At 38.4% G+C, this 19716-nt stretch overlaps 1 protein-coding gene and 1 long non-coding RNA gene across 2 annotated transcripts in view; both read left to right on the forward strand.

Annotated features, from left to right (window-relative positions):
- The window catches only part of LOC125895482 (arf-GAP with coiled-coil, ANK repeat and PH domain-containing protein 2-like), a 74011-nt gene extending 65000 nt beyond the window's left edge, over window positions 1-9011 (forward strand). Inside the window, exon 23 of the mRNA XM_049587354.1 lies at window positions 5824-9011. Within this exon, the coding sequence (XP_049443311.1) occupies window positions 5824-5927 (104 nt within the window). The 3' untranslated portion in view covers window positions 5928-9011. The remainder of the gene's footprint in view (window positions 1-5823) is intronic.
- Window positions 9012-14217: 5206 nt separating this feature from the next.
- On the forward strand, window positions 14218-14757 carry LOC125895798 (uncharacterized). The gene is made up of 3 exons (XR_007450205.1): window positions 14218-14396; window positions 14495-14589; window positions 14699-14757. It is a non-coding gene; the product is annotated as an uncharacterized LOC125895798 (long non-coding RNA).
- Window positions 14758-19716: the final 4959 nt, after the last annotated feature.

Here is a 19716-nt window from a genome sequence, read left to right on the forward strand (position 1 = left end):
GCGTGGTGTGTGTCTATAAATCACCAGGTTTCATTTTTAAATTCTGTCAGAAATAATTTATGCACATTCCTATTAATGGTTATGCAACTACTGTACCTTTGTCCTGCGATTATATGGTTCCCATTTGAAGTCTTAACCATTTTCAAGGCCTGTTTACTTATTTGAACTGTGTCGTCCAAACATGATGCATCTTGCTGTTGTGACATGCCTGGTCAGAAAAAGGTCTATTTTAGAGCAGTTTTCTTTTATAAAGGTAATTTTAGGAACCGTATAATAAGTATATTTACTGTACATGTTGTAAATGATGTGCATACGTACATTTTATCATAGTCTGACAGTATGAGCAGAGTTGAGATTGACTCTGGTTGCACAGGGGTGAGTGCCATGAGGGGCTCTGTGTTCACATGCTTTGGTTTTGTTTTTTTCTGATTGTACGTATTTATTCAATTATCGTGTCTGGGTTATTAGTCGGTCAAGTGTGCTTGCTCATTGCCCGTGATCACGGGAAATCCAGAATTGTAAGATGATGAAGGCCTTTTAGTGCCATTGCATTAATGTTATTGAATGTTAGTGGGTCTTTAGTCGAATATAGACAAAACCATCCGAGGGTGGTGCATCGTCATGCAACAAGTGCAATAGCGTAGACAAATATCCACATGTAACCATGTATATATTCTTATCACCTGCTGGTCCTAGCTTATATTTATCTTAATCATACGGGAGCTTTACAAAAAAAAAAAAAAAGAGTGTGAATAGACTTGAGTGCAAGGCTCACTCGAGTTGTATCGATAGTGAATGAATGATTGAAACGTACCCCAGTTTCATCCCACGTCTCTGCTCCATGCAGCCCCAAATCCTCTGGGAGGGCACCAAAGCACTTTGATTAAATGGTCATTTCTGGTAATTCACATTGATTGGCATGTGATGTATCGAATGGCTGACTAGTGTCAGGATGCATTCGGTGGTTAGAATAGAGATCGTGTTGTGATTGTGTTCACAGGTAAATGAAGTTCTTGCGTCCTTTAGAGTAGAAGCTGAGGGATTTCTGGAGAGCTCTTAGATTGTATGGTGAAAGAGACGCATGCATTTAAGTGTGTTGACCACAGGAGGGAGGGCTACGCCGTCCTAAAAGAGTCCAGTATCTTGTATCGAGGGCTAGATGTGCTGCTTTAGGTTGCCAGACTGTTATTAGCCTGAACGCTGCTGTTTTTAAAGAGTGGAATATCCTCTGTGGACATTTTTCACTTTTTAAAAATAAGTCAGGAATGTTTTGGACCTGAATGACAAAGAATGATTTTTTCTTTTTTCTTAATTGTTTTCTTTAGTGTGTGCAATGCTTGTTGATAGGGAATTGTAGATAGACTATTGCTGGCTGTTGTTACCTTAAAGGCAGTGGTGGAAGAAGTAGTCAGATCCTTTACTTAAGTAAAAGTACAAATACCATAGAAATACTTTGCTGCAAGTAAAAGTCCTGCATTGAAAACCTCACTTAAGTGAAAGTATGTAAATATTACCAGCAAAATGATCACTTGTGTATCAGTTATTCACTGCGTGTTATTTTTCACAATTTTATTCACAAAATCAGATAAAGAAAAAAGTGCATGTACAGTTCATAACAATAATCCATAATAATGGAGAGGTGATATGCAACACCCTGATAAGCTATTGGAAGCTTGAGAATAGGGGCCTAGACATGAAGCTAATTATATTTTGAAATGTGTTTATGAACACGACTAGATATAAGAAGAGAAAGTGCATATAGTATACAGCAGCATCTATAACCTAAACCTAGACTAAACTGACCTACTTTTAACTGCTAAATGATTTATTCCATCAGGCTAAACATTGATTTGATGAAACATGGTTTGATGGGTAAGACAACATAAATAGAAACACATGGCAAGTGGAAGTAACAGTACAATGTAAATGGATATGAGTGTAACTGGTGTAGAAGAACCCAGCTGTTTAGGGTGTTCAGCCTTAACATCATTTTGTAGTAATTGCTGCTTAAGGCTCTTTTTAAAGCCACATGCAGATAATGACATTTTTACAATCTTTTACTGTCAATCTCCTTCCACACCTGTGGACCTCTGCAGACCACACTAAAGCTCGTACATTTATTTTAAATTTGTGAAGAAAACTTTTTTTCTTGCATGACTCCATTTTGAACGAAGTGAAGTCAATTGAATTGAAGAAAACAGCGACTGCATTTAACAACAACACTGTATCAGAACATACCCTTACAGACTTTCACACAACTTGTACAAAATTTAGCCAGTCATATGCTCAGCACTTCCCAAACACATGCATTTTTGCTAAAACCTCAGTGTTTAAAACACCTCCGCTAAGGAGGAGCGTGCCCTGAGCATCCATGGGCAGATGCGTGTTCATGTGCTCCGCTTGAGCAGAGTTCAGAGGCAGAGTACGAGACTGTCCGCACTGACTTGTTTTAAATCGTAATGTTTTTGCCAAAATACATGTGTTTGGGAAGTACTGAGCACACGACTGGATAAATGAGACTTGGATTATTTTGAACAAGTTGTGTGAGAGTTTTTAAACGTACGTTTTGATAAAGTTTTGCTGTTGTGAAATGCGGTCGCTTTTTGCTTAAATTCATGAAGTATTGTCACCTTTTTTGGTTTCTGCATTCATCATGAAAGCATGCGAAAAAAACAAAGTTTTCCTCAAGGTAACATGTAGTAAGTAAGTGATACACAAATAGGCATTTTGCAGGTGAAGTATTCACTGTGCAGTAAAATGTCCTGTATCAGTGTTTTCCTTTTATATCTGATGTTTTAATTAATATTACTGCTGCATTGATGTGTATTTTGTGTTTTACTGCTGTGGATCTTTAAGGCGTTGCTGTACTGTGAGACCCACATATCTTTAAAAGTCAACCTTTTCATGGTGTTAGAAAAACAGCCCTGTTATCAGCTTTGTGACGATGCATTTTCCAGCTGATCATAGAGGGTTTTTACAGAGTTTATTTAGCTTAAGAAGTAGGAGAATTTTCTCACACGTGGTTTTCTTTGGACAGCAAGTGTGTAGGATACTATAATTTAAGCTGTCAGACAAATGTAGTGGAATATTTACCTCAGAGAGGTTGTAAAGTACCTCACATTTGTACTTAAGTGCAGTACTTGAGTAAATGTACTTAGTTACATTCCACCACTGCTTAGAGGTCAACAGCGGACACAGCAGCAGTGACCTTGTGAGGAACAGAAGGAGGTTAGTCTGAAGTAGCAGAGCAGAGCAGAGTCTGAAGTACGTACTTGCAGTCACCGAATGATCCTCACGTTGTTTTGCTCTGCGAGAGGATTAGCCTTTTTGTCAGCATCAGCTCGCCGTCCTCTTTGATCGCCGAGGGCTTCATCAGCGTCTCTAATCAGCTGAAGAATGATGATGAGGGATATTCAGGGGTAATGAATGTGAGGGAGAACCAACCTCATCAGTCCACCCTTTGCCCCTTTTTATTAAGATGACAGCTCCCTCGACTCAAGTGTTTCTACCTGATTGAGTGTGTAGAAGAAGCGCAGAGTGGAGGTTCTCAGCCTGCAGGTTGCTCTGTGTTTTTTGGGGGCGTCAAACATTGATCTCTGAAATTTAAGGGAGAGTATGTATATTTTTTTTAAAACTTAATGAGAATTATTTTGATATTTTTCACAAGTATCTTTTACTTTAATCAGTATTTGTCTCCTGTAGTCTTTTAGAAACTGAGAAGTGACACTTGACACTTGAACAGATTGAGAACCACCACTCTGGTGTGAGAGGAGACTCTCTGTCTTCTATTACACACTCGTATTTATTGCTTTCATCCACTTCTCTTTCTCTCACTGTAAATTCACTCTCTCGGTTCTGTATTTTGCTTTTCTCACTCTCCTCCCCAGAGTTTTGTGCCTTTCTTCTGTTCTCTTTATTTCTTTGGGGGTGCTGAGGCCAACACAACTGTATTTTTGTACATAAACTCCTGCACTTTAAACACAATACAGTTGTTAACAAAAACGAATCTCTGTGGGCTCGTCTTTTCTTTCTGAGTCGATCTCTCTGGCTGTTTCTCCTCAATCATTTGCCTTTTGCTTCTTCTGTTCTTTCCCATCTTTTCTGCCCCTGCGTTGTTCTGTTTCATATTTCGAGCCACGCTGACACTCTGACAGGTATGGCCGACTTTTTCTTTTTCATTCTTGTTGTAATGATGCTGTCACTGTGCATGAGCCCTCCACTCTGCAAAACACTGTTGATATTTTATCCTGCTGCACACCTGCACGAGGCATTAATGGTTTCCTACATTATTTTCCTTTCCCTCGCAACACAGTTTACTCCTGATGACATGAGTAATAATTTATTTCACAGTATCATTTTATATTATTTATTTGCAGCAGGTTGAGGTGTTGAGGAGGGAGACGAGCTCAGACTGTGGTGTGGTGCTGAAGGGACTGTTATTATATCAGCATTACCTTTTCTGAGCCATTTAGCGCTATTTTCTTGTTGAAAAGTTCAGATTTTCTGACAAAACATACAATTTTTGTAACAAAAGTCATACATGTTTGTGTTATTATATGATGCATTGTGTCATTTTGTGCAGAAAACCAATGTGTAAAGCTCTTGTGCCATCGCAGGAGCTTTGAAACCTTGAAGTAATTATTCAGGATGTCCCTAACAACTGATTTACCTGAAATTTAAACTGAATTTTAAACTTAGACTAGTTGATTCCAAATGCAGCACAATTTATCTTTAAGAGTAAATGCACCAAAAAGCATTGTGTGTATTGTAAGAGCCATTTCATCAACCATTGTTTATTCAGGGAAAATTGACTGAGCATTGAGCTCTTTACCAGTAGTGCCCTGAGTTCACATTCAGTGGGCAAAGTGATGAAAAAAAGTCCATAAAAATAAATAATTAGCGGCTATGTCTATCAAGAATTATAAACAGCAATTTAAAAAAAAAAACAGTAAAAAGATGAAAAAAATTAAATAATTAAGAATGGAGTCTGCCATAAAGGACAAATACATAACAACAACAACAACAATTAAAAAAATAAAATAAAATAGTCTTATTTATTGAAAACAATATGTCTTATGAGAGAAAATCTTAAGGAAACGTGCCTGATTATTAAGGGTTGGGGAAAAAATTGATCCAGCATAGTATCGCAATATTTTTGTGTGGCAATATCGTATCATCACACAGTGCCAAGTATCAATTTTTTTATTATTTAAATAGATAAATAAAATATTACAAAAACAAATTAAACTTTAGGAAGCCTACTTGAATAATATGACCAACTTCTTTTTCAGTCCACTAGAAACATTTTGCTGCAAATAAAATAATTGAAGTTAGATGAACAGACTGAAAACTTTATATTATTAGATAGTAAAGATGTTGACAAAGTCTTCCTCTGCAGTCATAATTTACAGTCGAAAAAAGTAATATATCGCAATATATTTCATCGCAATACTCAGCATATAGCAACATATTTAAAATTGTAATAATATTGTATCGTGACTTAAGTATCGTGATAATATCGTTTCATGGAGCCTCTGGTGATTCCCACCCTTACTGATTATTACAGCAGCATATCACTAGATGAACACAATGGCATAAAATTATGATTTAGATAAAGAGTTTAACCGTCTAAAATGCAGTAATATCTATTTGGGACCATTCACCACAGGGTCTGAGTTGGGACTAAAGTTGTGAGCCATTTATCAAAATATAGTTCCCTCTCAGACTGTGTAGTTAGTGAGGTTTTCACAGGGAACCAATGCTCTGTCTGACCTATTTTTTTGTCTTTGTTGTTGACCTCTCGTGTCCTTGCTTCTCTTACAGGAGATGAAACCTACCAGGACATTTTCCAGGATTTCACCCACATGGCCTCCAACGACCCGGACAAGCTGAACCGCTACCAGCAGTACGATCCGCAGCGACCCTGACACAACAGAAAAACCGTCCACTAGCACTCAGAGACTGTCTGCTCAACCCGAGAGCGGCAAAAAGACGTCTGGAAAGACGTTGTCCACTTTCCCTCCAATATGATTCAGCGTTAAAGCCGGTTAGTGCTGCCGCAGCTGGACTCGTGTCGAAGCTCCCTTTCAACTAATTGTGTTCTTGCAGCTGTGTTTACAGCCCCTTTTTTTAAAACTACAGGCACTTCTCTAAAGTGAAGGAGAACCTCTGTGAACAGTAAACCTCACTTTTTAAAAAAAAACAAAAAACCTGTAGGATCTTTTTATTCGAACAAGTGAATGGTACAGTGTTGAATCCTCAGAAAGGATTTGCAAAGTCATAAAAATAAGATTTTTTTAATTGAACTCAGTCTGAATGTAGAGCTGCCATCAAGGCTGTCAGTTATTTTAGTTGTTTATGTCACACCTCATGACAGAAGACAATTTCTTTCTTTAAATACATTAGGAAAGAAGTGTGCATCGTCAGAGTTGTAAAGAGGTAAGTGCATGACAGACTGTTAAATACTCCATTTCAATTTTTAAGCGCTTCCTCTCTTTAATAGGATTCTCTTTATGATCATAGGCATCTTTTTTTATATCAAAGTTTCGCTTAGTGAACTCTCAGCAGCGTATACACGACAATATGCTTTTACTTATTTGCACAGATCCCTTTGTCTTAAATCGCCACTGATGTTTACCAGTTTTGATGGTAAGACTTTGACATGTTAAACAGTGTACAGTGATTTATTGATGCAAATAGATTTTTTTGATTTTTCACCGCTCGTCTTTTTTTTTTTTTTTTTTGAACACTTTCCTCTGAATGATTTAAATTTTCTGTGTCGTCACCATGTCAGTACCTGCAGTACGTGTCAGCGAGGCAATCAGCCCTTCGTGATCGTCATCAGCGTCGTGATCTTTGTGGAATGATAAAAGCTTCAGTTGAGATGATTGTTAATTTATAGATTCAGTCTCATGCTATTATTAAAGATGTAGCATTAAACTCTACAATAATATGGATCTATAGAGTATATACGGCCATTTTATTCCCGTTGATTCTAGAAATAACAGTAACGCTCCATTTTACAGGTTTGTAATTTCCGAACAATTTTTACAGGAAGTTTCCCAGAAAGAAGTGTGTCATTTGGTCCCTCAAAAAAGCTCAAGTAAATGTTCATTTTATACTGGAGGTAAACTCCTTAAGATTCAGTCTTGGTTCATCTGGAGACACCTGTGGTCACCATGGTAACATCAAGTGTGGTTCCACACTATAGAGTGCAACTGGTCTATCTTTTTACTGTGCCAGAGCAAACAAACTCACATTAGTGACACTGAATTGGTTTTCTGTGAATGCCTTGTGCGTTGGTAGCAAAGATGGAATCGCGTAATTTTAAGGTGTAGAAATTTTTTTGATTGCACAGAGGCCACATGCCAGGGCATCAAGGGTTTAAAAAAAACAAATTTGATTTCATTTCGATAGACAAATCAGTTTGTAAAAGTATTAATGCCACAATTTTTATTACAAGAAAAACTAATTTGTAATTCAAATTATTAGAAAATCTTCAAGATCACACAGCATCAGTACAATCACTGAACCCTCAGGACACAAAAATGAACAAGTAATACTGAAAAACAAAGAACTGATTAATCAGAGTCCTGAGTATATATGTGGTGATCTGTTTGCATCATGTGTGAGACATTTACACTGTATGTAGTTTACATAGTTTGTCATATATCAGATTTATGTATGGGATAGTTCCCTATGGAGGAATAGTCAGTAACATTAATAACTTTATAACATTCTGAATTAAACAGATTGTTTTTTCCTGGAGGTCATGATAGAAGTTGCTAACGAGTGAGCCATTGCACTTCCTTCTCACCTCTGTTGAGAGCTGCACATGCAAAGTAGTGATCATGGGAATGCATAGCAACAATACTTTCACTTTTACCAGTCCTGCCAGGGACTTAAGAACAAGAGCATTTTGTTGCCAGGTGGAGTTGATAGGAGAGGGCAGAGACGCGGGGCTGGGAAAGAAAAAACAAAACAGGCAGAGAGTGGGACACCAAGGCCACAGTAGCCAGTAAGCATATGGTATTCAGAAGTGCGCCAAGACTGCTGCTGAAATTCCTGCTCTGCTAGGCAATTTGAATCTAATGCGTGAATGGCGGACCCCGCCACTAACATTGAAAACTGCTATATAAAGGAATTATTGGAAAAAATACAGACTCAAAATAACATCAAAAATTTTGTTTGAGTTCATGAAAATCTTCAGGATAATAATTTTAGTTGTGTGCTGTATATGTGGCTAAGTGTATTTTCAGCCTACCTGCTGTGCTCTCATTAAAATGCTCTATTATGCAGGCAAATAATTGAAATTAATTGTAAGTGGACTATTTAAACGCTGCCTCCATTTCCCTCTAATAGAAGTAAATTAGATCAACTTTTTTGAGTAAACTTCTCAGGAAATTATTTTTGAAATTACAAACCTGTAAAGTGTTACAGAAGTACCGTGCATACAGTCAGCAAAATGTCCAGATATGTTTGGAAATATTACTCCCTCTGTGGAAATTGTATAAAGATGTTTAAGTTGAGCTGTAGAGCCACTGTCGTTTCCTGTGATGAGCTGTTAAAGAACTTAGAGTGTTAGATTCAGTTCAAACATCAGACGACTGCACTGAAATGTCCAAATCCAGAAATTAAATCTGCAAATTTCCTGTCAGATGTTATGTGAACTGTAGTGTAGGATCTGTCTTCAGCAAAAATCTCCTCTCTGACATTAACAGTACGTACAGTAGTCAGATACGACACGAAGCGCAGAGGAAATCTTCGGCCAACATGGGATACAATTCTTGTACATTCTGTACAGATGCTTTTGAATTCTCCAGAGAACTGAAGTATAAAGTTAGTGGTACTTGAATCATTAAATAAGCTTTTGTATATGCTGTTCTTTGTATCCTTTGGTAATTTTAGCCCCTTTTATATTGCCTGTCTGTATACCAGTATACGTGTACTGTATATTCTACCTGTAATATGTAAGAACTTCAATACATATGGACTGAGGATCCCTCACTGAATGTTGATTCTTTATTTGATCTCGAGGTTTTATTTCTTTAGCTTCATTAAAGTTGTTACAGGAATGTGTTTGTGAGCATGGAGCTGATGGTTTGAGGTGCTAGTGTGGAGAAAAGGTCGTTTTACTGCTCTCCTAGGCTCATTTGTTTTCTTTTTTAAGCACTTTGGCATTCATTTCTCTTTAAATATTCATTTAAATCCTGATGCACTCACACTGAGACCCAGTCAAGCCTCACATCTGCATTCACATACATTTCAGCTCCTGTAAAGGCACTGAAAATGATATTCAATGAAGATTAAGCAAAATAAACAGTGTTACTACACACAGTTGCACAAAATAATTCAAGAAGTCTCTCTCGAAAGCCCAATAAAAGCATCTCACATCCTCTGAAAGCAGAGCATTTCCTCTTAGTCAAAAGTACATTTGTCAAGAAGAAGGCAAAGCCGTAATTCACCAGCCAGCTATTGTACACGTGTTCTGTTAACAGTGTTACAGAATTGGACCTGTTTTGTTTTTCTTTTTATAAACAAGATAATTGATAATTCAGAATACGATGAGAAGAGTCTAGAAATAGATGTTTTCAGCAGAGGCTGTGTCACTTCCACTGCTTTGTAATTGTTGCACATAATGTGTAATTTAGTCTTTTTTTACCCTTGCACATCGTGCTGAGTGAGGGTGTCAGTCAAGGACTGAACTTAAATGTGAGGCACAAACACCAAGAATCAGTTCTTGATTTTTAAACAGTGGATTTCAGATGTTCTTTGTCGTAAAAATGTATCTGTCTCGACAAGAACTACATTTGCAGAGGAACTGTTTTTTAAAACTGTCCTTTACTGCAGGTTTTCCCTCAAGCAGATGGAGAGTAAGTGATTTTTATCTAAATGTACACACACACGTCTGTATGTGGTTTAGACTTTAAATCCACACTGGTGAGGTCTTTCACTTTGGGGAAACTGGGGAATATTGACATCATACAGGAGCTCCCAGGCCACATGGAAATAAGTGCTATTTGTTGCAATTTCATCACATTGTTTTTACCTCCTTTGTTACCAATTTTCAGGCCTTTACTGTCAATGGTTCCCAACCTGGGGGTCCCGACCTCAACTAGGGGTTGTCAGAGCTTCACAGGGGTCACAAGGCCTTCTTGATTATTAACTCTTTAAAAGCGGAGCAAACTGGTTTAGTTTCCTTCACAAACATGGTAGAAGGCAATGAGCAATGAAGAAGAAATTACCCCAAAAAATAGCAAGAAATTGGTGATGGGGGGGGAATTTGTTATGAAAAAAAAAATAGAAAGTCACAAACAAACAAGGAAATGACCTGGAAAAAGAGCTTATATATTCTAATAATTCTGTAACAAAATTAGATTAGATAGATAATTTAGATCTATTAATTCTTTGCAATTTGTGGAACATTTCTTGCCTAGTTGCTCGTTGTATTTTCTACCCATGTTTTTGAAAGAAATTGCACCAGTTTGCTCAGGGTACAAAGGGTTAAAATACTTGTAAAAGGCATCTGAAAGAAACACAAGAAAAGTGGTGTCACTCCAGGTTACAAAGGGTCAATTAAAAGTTGTACAAAAACCTTTTCAAAAATATACAGTAGGCCTATATATCAGTATTTTATTTGTTTCTGTTAAGACAACTAAATGAAGTAGTTATTTTTTTTTAGGTTACTATTAAAGATACAAACTTCAAAAAAGAAATCTCACAGGTTGAGGGCATGACGAAGACCTGAACACAAGTTATATTCACAGAGCCTTCACTCTCTGCTAAACAGCCTCATCCTGCTTTAGAAAAGTGAAGAGCTAAAAGAATTTAAACAGTTGAAAAGCTAATCTAACAATGGCCAGGAGTCGTGGAAAAGAAAACACTGAATTTGTCGAAAAAGAAGCCTATTAATTACGAGTGATTGTTACCAAAAAAAAACCCCCACAGAAAATCATGTAAAAAGTTGTTAGAAATCTCAGGAAAACTCATCTCAGGAAGTAATCTGGTCAGAATTCTTCCAAATCATTGCTTTATATAAACTTCCTGCAGTTATTGCATTCACCTTTTTATTATTCAATTTATCAGTTGATTTGTACTGTTGTTGCTATGCACTGAATGTAACATGAAATATTCATAGAAATGTTGCTTAATCAGGGGTCATCGGGTTGCTTAAGGACAAAGGCTGGGAACCTCGGTGTTACTGGGAAAACAGTAGTGTAATGTGTCACCAGCAGGGGGAGAGCTGCTTTCAGTCTGTCACATTTGGAAGATAGAAATCTTGAAACGTTCAGCCTGAAAACACAGCTGAGGATCCTGAAATGCAGCTCTGTGTGAGTCTTTTATTTTATTCACTTAATTTGTTGTCACCTTAGAAGTCGGTGTTAAACCTCACATGAACACCACTTTGAATTTTTGGCTTCAAAGTTTGGGGTTTCTGCTGTGTGTTTATAGTTCATAGCACTTTATCATTTTAAATCACTTCATCTGTTTAGTTATTACAAATAAACTTAACTACAAATCTCTGACGTTAAACTCAGCTGAGACTTTGACCCAAAACTAAGATGGAAACTATATATATATATTTATTTTTTATAATACAGAGAGGCTTCATTCATAAATGTACACCGGTGAGGTCACGATTTTCTCCCCGTGCCAATCTTAATACATGTCTGGATGTATTATCCAGTCCCATTCCACCTTTAATAATTACAGGCTGTTTATTTCTGCTGCAGTTTAAATGAGAGGCATGCGGGCCAGTAGTGCCCACCACTTGAAATGACTTATAGTCATCTGTGTGTGTACAGCAGGCCAACGTGTGTGTTTAGTCTGCTCCAAACTAATGTTCCTGAAAACACATCGCTTTTTCAACAATGATAGCACGGCCGTAATTCATCTCAATACTACTGAACACACGTTACACACACACAGGACAATCTACAGAAACCGTGAGAGGAGTGTCAGGGTGGTTTTTAATTTTCTCATATCACATTTTACAAAATGTTGTATGTGCACTGTGATGTGATGAAAGAGGAAGAGGTCGAGCAGAGCGATATGAAAGAAAGATATGAACATTTGGAAATATGCAATAAAGCTGAAGAATTTCACTTTATTCCCACGGTGGCCGTTTGAAACTTGAATTTAACAGAAAGAAGAAGGAAGACGTCTCACACACATGCTAGGGTTGTCATGATACCAGGATTTTAAACTTCCACACAATACTAGTTTAAACATAATAACTCTTTTAAAATAATAAACAAAATACAGGCACACAAAATTGTATTTTCTTTTTTAATTTATGTACTTTCATTAACAACCTGCACACAGTGGTGGTGCAGGAAGAGTCCCTGGACGCACATCTCCAGCCACGTGGTGGGTTCACTGGAAAGAATGCTGTAACAACCACAGGTTGAAGACCAGTAAATTTTCTTTCCCTGTTGTTTCATCTGTGCAGCCTTGGTTTAAAAATCTGAGTGTAGACCTCTTTTTTCATAGCTCTGGTACTTTCAGTGCTATTATATGTACAATTAACTGAGATAAATTTGTTTAAAGCAAGATTCAAGAATTTTATTGTTGTTATTCAAGCATAACCAAATTGTAAATGTCCTCCTCAAATAGTTCACACTATTGAAAAGAAAACTTAACAAATATTTACACACAGAATAAGACACAAATGTAAGAGATATTAAATATTCAACAGTAAATCCTATTCAATATATGTACAAAATATAAGCAATATTAACCTCCTGAGACCCTGTGTGCTCATATGAGGACTTCACATTTTGGTTTAAAGCAGCTGTGCGGAACTTTACGTTTTTGTTGATTACAGTGCCCCCTTTGGTCGAAGCGCAATGACACCCACAGCCTGGTATCGTAAAATTCTGACGGCAGCCGGCATTCGGCTTCATTCGTAAAATCTAGACTGCAACCGGCAATTACCACATGCATTTGTTTTGGAGAGGGAGAGGGTTAACGTTACTAGCGTTACACTTCGATTACACACTTCAACCAACTGCAACTGCCTGATGTATATTTGCGTTCATGGTCACAGTCACATAATTTTGTGGCGTTTGTTGTAACGTTACTAGACAAAAGCGGTTCACATCAGCTAACGTTACATTTAGCTTGCTTATAACTTCCATTTCGTCATATATTGAAGTGAAACAACGTCTAACAAGTTGCGGTATATTCTCTAAATAAAAACAAAAATTACATACCTGTCGATTAGGAAAAGGGCCAACTCGGGATCAGTTTTAAAACCTTTCAAATCTCTCAGCTCTCTCCACTTGGTGAATGCCTGACCGAAGTTGACACACGTTTGGGCTCGAGCCCTATCACTGTCCCGGAATCAACGCCTCCGCCCGCTCGACACAAGCATACTCGGGCGTACTATCAGCGGAGCGGACTCCGCGAGGAATGTCTGCAGTCATTCGGGCTTTCATAGTCGAGCGCACTTCTGCGTTGTAGTTTCCTGTAAAAATGTCCTTGAAAAATCCCCGCGATGTGAAAAATACATGCTGAGCAGTAACTGGTGCGCAGAGCGGAGTCCGCGCGGTCGTAAAATCTGAGCTTAGCGCGCACAGGGCTTGCGGACGTCCGCCTTGAGTCCGCGCGGACCTCCGCGGAATCCGCTCCGCGTATGTTCCGCCCGAATATGTTCGGGCCTTAACGCGCATGTCGCGGAGTGGTGAACAAACCAAACAACACAATGTCAGGAGAAACTGAAAAGATATGCCGTCTATGTAAAGTCAACTTGCTAATTAAGGAGCCATTACATGTTCAAGAGTTTATAAAGCTGCTCAAACGCCAAACAGAGGCTATAAGTGAACGTTTCAGCGGCAACGCGTAATGACCCCCCACACTCCTTTAATACAGGCCAATTATAAGTGGAATGATAAGACCTAGAAATAGTTACAGAAACAAAAAAGCTAAATATATTTTAGAATGTTAGAAAATTAGATAGTTCTCCTGCTTAGTAAATGGCACCATGCGTTTTTGCTGCCGAGCTTTTATGAGATACTTTACCACCTATAAACACCAGTTAACACACGATCCGAGTTTAAAGGTCATCTGGTGCCAGTCTGGTGTCGGCCGCTGTCCCAAGCTCGCAGGCTTTGCTCTGTGAATCGGCCTTTTCCAGGAAGTCTGCGGTCTGCTCGCCTGTGGAGAAATGAAGGGCCGCCGCTGGAGACGTTTCCCTCCATAAAAACACCATGTGAACAAACGCTGAGAGGGCCAAGCCCCATTAATGCCGCTCAGACTGCCAGGGACCAAACTGCAGAACGTATTGGTGTTAACAAGTCGCCGAGTCCAGTGGTGACTGAAGTCTTATTTTCTTCAAACAAATAAAAAAATGCCAGTGGAATGAGATCATTTCACTTACTCGCAGTGCAAAAGCAGTAGGCATCTTTTGATTTGCTTCACCTGCACAATATACTGACTCTATAGTTTCAGAGAAATGTTAATAGTTTACTTTGTTCACTTTATTAACTTGCAGATTTGTTGAAGATATTTTTGCAGAGCTCCTGTCCACAACTGATGAGGGAAGCTCCTCATTCTGCCTGATCGCTGCTGTTTGACTGAGATACTCAAGTAAGCAAAAGTGATGCTGATGAATTATAGCAAATTATATTGATCTGAAATACTTCTTAGAGGAAGATCATCTCTGCTAATGTCTGACTGTAGGATCATCATTTTTCAGCAGGTGCAGACAAAACCAGGTCACAGGTCATTTCAGTCAGTCAGAGAGGTGTGCGTGCCACAAACAGACCACATGATGAGGAAACAACTGATGTGTTGCTCCTGCTGGACTCCACAGGTCAGTCTCGGTTTAGTATAGATTCGTAGCACTGTAGTTGATAGTTTGGAGTATAGTAAATAAATGTGTTCATACATTAGATTTTAACTGTGACTTTAAAATGCCAACTCTTAAAATAAGCATCCTCATGTTTCAGATGTGCTTTTGTGATCTTCAAACACATATTTGTGTTGGTGGTTTGTCTAGTCAGATAGGCAGTTAATTTTAGGAAAATACCTAGCAAGGTTTTCTCCATTTACTTGTGTGATTGTCTCCACCACCGAGACTGTACAATGAATATATAAAGGTGTGAAGGTGTACAGTAGTCATTCTTATTTTTCAAAATTCTTTTTAATCCAAAAATTACTGATTTGTACAAAAATAAACTAGAAGTAACATATATTGAAATAATGACAGAAACTTTCAGAACAAAATAATATGCAAGTACAATTTAGAGTACAAATAAAAAGGGCAAAATAAAGGAATAAATAAATAAATCAGGAATAACATAACACAATACAATACAATTTAGTTGCAGTCACATAAAGAAGCATCTTTATTTCAAAATAAATGTTTGATTTCAACTTTCTTATTCTATTAGATAATTTAAATTGCCAGAGTGATGGGTAATAAATCTCAGTCTCAATTACTTGTGCAATAGTCATAACTAAGCACAAGACAACAATGTCTTAACAATGCCTTAACTTAAGTCAAGGTTGCAATACCTGAATGTAACAATATAAGTAAGAGTTGTACCAACTTTCTTATTCTATTAGATAATTTAAATTGCCAGAGTGATGGGTAATAAATCTCAGTCTCAATTACTTGTGCAATAGTCATAACTAAGCACAAGACAACAATGTCTTAACAATGCCTTAACTTAAGTCAAGGTTGCAATACCTGAATGTAACAATATAAGTAAGAGTTGTACATTAAACATTTTTCTTGAGCATTATTATGAAAAAAATGAACTTACTGTAAAAGTACTCACTGCGGAACGATGCACCCTGTGAGTGTTATATTATTAAAAATTATATTATTAGATTATTATTGATGATAGATTCATGTGTCAGTAGCCTTTTACTATTGGAACTGGTCGAGGTGGAGCTAATCTGGAAAGTGAGAAACTGAGACTGGGAGGCCATGGGTTCGATCCTCGGCTGGGTCATACCAAAGACTATAAAAATGGGACCCACTGCCTCCCTGCTTGGCACTCAGCATCAGGGGTTGGAACTGGGGGGTTAGATCACCAAATGATTCCAGAGCGCGGCACCGCTGCTGCTCACCGCTAGTGAACAGTATTCATCTATGAAATGTAGGGGCGTAGAACTTAAAGGAATACTTTACCTCCTAAATGACCATATGTACATCAATTATTACTATTGTGTGACTTTGGTGTTGTAAAGTGTCAATTTGGATTCACCAACGTCACACAATAACACAAACTATCTACCGATTGAGGCAGCGGTAGACCAGCAGCTGCAATGTTCAGTGAGGTACAATTACTGTTTTTGTCAGTGGAGTCTGGCTTTGAAGAGAGCATAGTTGAGTTTCATTTTTGATCCAGTTTTAAATAATGAGGTTTTAGCAAAAATGCACAAGTCTGGAAAGCAGTGAATATAAGACAGGATGAATGGGAATTGAATTATACTGCACGAGTTGTGTAAGAGTTTGTAAACAGATGTTTTTATATAGTTTCGCTGATGTGAAACGTGGTCCCCAATAACTTAAATTCATCAAGTCAGTTTTTGGATTCTGCGTTCACTGTGGAGGTGTGTTAGGAAAAAGTTTTCTTCACGAATTCAGCGTAACATGGGGCAAGTAAGTGATGGACAAATGATCATTTGAGAGCTTAATTTTAGTACAGTATTTGAGTAAATGTACACCACTGTCCACAGTTGGGCATCTGAACGACCTGGCAGGGCGTACTGAGTCAGAACTCCAGTCTATAATACACAGGCCTTCATCGAGACAGAATTGCTACTCTGTTTAAGAATTTATGCTACACGGCACAGACTTGGCCTCCAGATCTTCAGCCGTGAGTGTTAATATTCACTTCGCCCGTGTTCACACCGAACAGTGAGGTTCAGGTTTCATATTTTGGAGGAGCCTTGTGCTGGGAAACAGTTCTGCTTGTTTCTCTAAATGCTGATGATGAATGGACAGACAGCATGAATAGGTGCAGTGTTATGAGCACACGTCCATACCACAATATCCTCCACCTCACGCACACTGACAAGGAGGGGAAAAAGATGGTGGCAGCTGAGGTGTGCGGTAACACACTGTACCATGCACCACCTTCACCAGGCGGCAGATCTACGCTTCCTTCTCCAGGACTAATGCTTGTTTAGTTTGTTTTCAGCCTGCGTTCCCAGAATGGGCAGACCCGGCTGCCTGGCTGCCTCCAAAAAAAATTTTTTATTCCGTTTTGTGGAGATTTTATTTCTGAGTGAAGCCTCCCCAGAGAGCAGTGCTCTACGCCACGGTGAGCTGTTAGCCGTCAGTCTTTCCAACAGGGCTCTCCCCAGCTGGGGAGGTCTGGTGTCCAGCTGTGTTGACACCAGGAGGATGGAAACCATCTCTCAGACTGAGAGATCATTCAGTCAGTGCTCCTCTTATCCAAAGAGTGTTTGGACAGTGAGAACCCAAAGGTCACATTAATGACCTCTGTAACCAGGAAAAGTGCTGGGAACATTACCAACACTTTTCGCCCTAAATGACTAATGTGATAAGACATGTGAGTGAAGCAATAAAAGGTCCAGTGTTTAGGATTTAGGGGGATATATTGGCAGGATTGGTACATAAAAAGTACAGATAACTAACCAGAAAATGACTTTGGTAGAAGGCAAAATCACCTATTAAAATATTACTCGGGTAAAAGTCTTTGTAAAAGTAAAAGTATCTGATATTTACTGTATTTATGTATCAAAAGTAGTTTGATTAGGTTAAATTTAATTACCATAAAACTTCAGTTAAAAGTCTAGTCCCAATTAAACGCCCAGTCCCTTTTACTAGCTTAAATAAACGCCTGTCTCAAGTAGAAGCCTGGTCTGGTTGCAAAGCAGTTCATTTTTTGATTACAAGTCTTTGGATGTATAAAACCAGGTTGTCGGCTACCTTAAATTGTATGTCCATTCCTTGATTAACCTGTAAATAATTCATATTCCTTTAGTCCACAAGTGTCCTCAGATCAAAAGAATCAAAAAAGTTTTTCATAAAAATTAATCCAAGATGTGAGTATTGTTTTAACAGGATTAAGTGTTTGTTGTGTCGGTATGTCGGGTGCCGTAATGCTCGAGGGCCATAACTCTCTCTGTGATGCGCTGTCTGTCGGAGCTAGAACAAAGGAAAGATTTATAAGTGATATATTATTTGAGGCCTAATTTTTAAACACATAATATTCTTACTGGTTTATAGAAACCATTTGATTGTACTTCCTGATCTTTGCTGAACAAGTTATGTGTAAAAGGAATTAAAGGCCTGTCCCAAATATAGGCCCATTGTTCAAGTTTTACACTAAGTACTGAAAGTAAAAGTGTAAGTAAACACTGGTAATTAAAAGGAAGCAGTCAGAATTCTGATGATTATGAAGTTAATTTCTTCTTAATATGTAAACCACCTTAAAAATGGAGCGTACACTGCACTTGAAGCAGTTGTCTGTCACAAATCTTTATCCCCTTGAATCATTACTTGCCCTCCCTGCTGTGGGGTGCAGTTTTCCTCCATCATGAAGTCAGTCAGACAGCACATTTGCACTTGCTTGTGATTAACCGTAATTAATAAGTAATTAACCTCTTATCTAACTTGCAAGCTCGGACCCCTGATTCGCCAAACCTTCAGTTTTCTTTTTGTAGTGATGATGTAGTCTCGCTCACCAGACCTTTCTCAAGAAAAGAAAGGTCTGGCTGGGCCGACTCTCACTTTGAGATTGGAGAAAAAAAAACCCCGGCTGCTTGTACTTCTTTCAACCAATCACAATCGTTCTGGGCGGTGCCACAGCAATGCTGCGCTTGCAAAAATATTGCCAGGGGGAAACAGGTTTTGGTGTAACACACCCACAAAAATATCACCTGCAGGACACGAACCATGGCAGAAAAATGGCTACATCCCCGCAAGATCAAACACCACAAAAGTTAGTAAAGGACGTGTTGAAAACTGCTACACAACCGGAGGTGGTAGGGCGGGACTTCAGCGGGTGGCTCGTTCCACCCAATGAGAGGCTGATCTCTGCAGCGAACTTCCGCCCACTCAGACTAGTGATGATGTAACAAAAATGCTCAGGACATAGAAATACATAGATACTGGAGTACATAGAGATGGATTCAAGTAAAAGCATACATTTTATTTTGGAAATGTATTTGAGTAAAAGTGAAAGTTGACAGAAATATAAAAGTAAATATGAAGTACAGATGCTTATTGCAACAAAGTATTATTTCTTCATAACATTATACCACTGGTTGTTTGTACAGTAGCCCAGACCGGACAATCCAAGCACTGACTCTAGATAGGAGGATCTGAATTTTGGCACCAGCCATTCTCGGCCGTTCTCCTTCACATGTAGCACATGGGAGAAGTATCAGTTGGTTGCAATCTGAAACCTCACCACTAGGTATCACTAAATCTTTCACACTGGACCTCTAAAGGAGTCTGATGATGACGTAGATTTATCTTACTGTCAACAACTCTCATTAAAGGACTAAACTAATAATTAATTTATCTTACAAGTACCATAGACCTCCACTGTTGTTGCAGCCCTGTAGCCCACACTGTGAACTGGTACTGGGTTACGGCTCAGTCATGGTAATGTTGCCACAAACTTACAGAATCCAGCTGTTTTAGGAAATTGCTCATTCTTCACTTAAGATATATATGTCCTGAGTAGGAACCAATGAGCTTGTGACTGAGAGAAACTACGCTGAGAT

The sequence above is a fragment of the Epinephelus fuscoguttatus genome, linkage group LG10 (genome assembly GCF_011397635.1).
Source record: "Epinephelus fuscoguttatus linkage group LG10, E.fuscoguttatus.final_Chr_v1".
In the NCBI taxonomy this organism is placed as follows: domain Eukaryota; kingdom Metazoa; phylum Chordata; class Actinopteri; order Perciformes; family Serranidae; genus Epinephelus; species Epinephelus fuscoguttatus.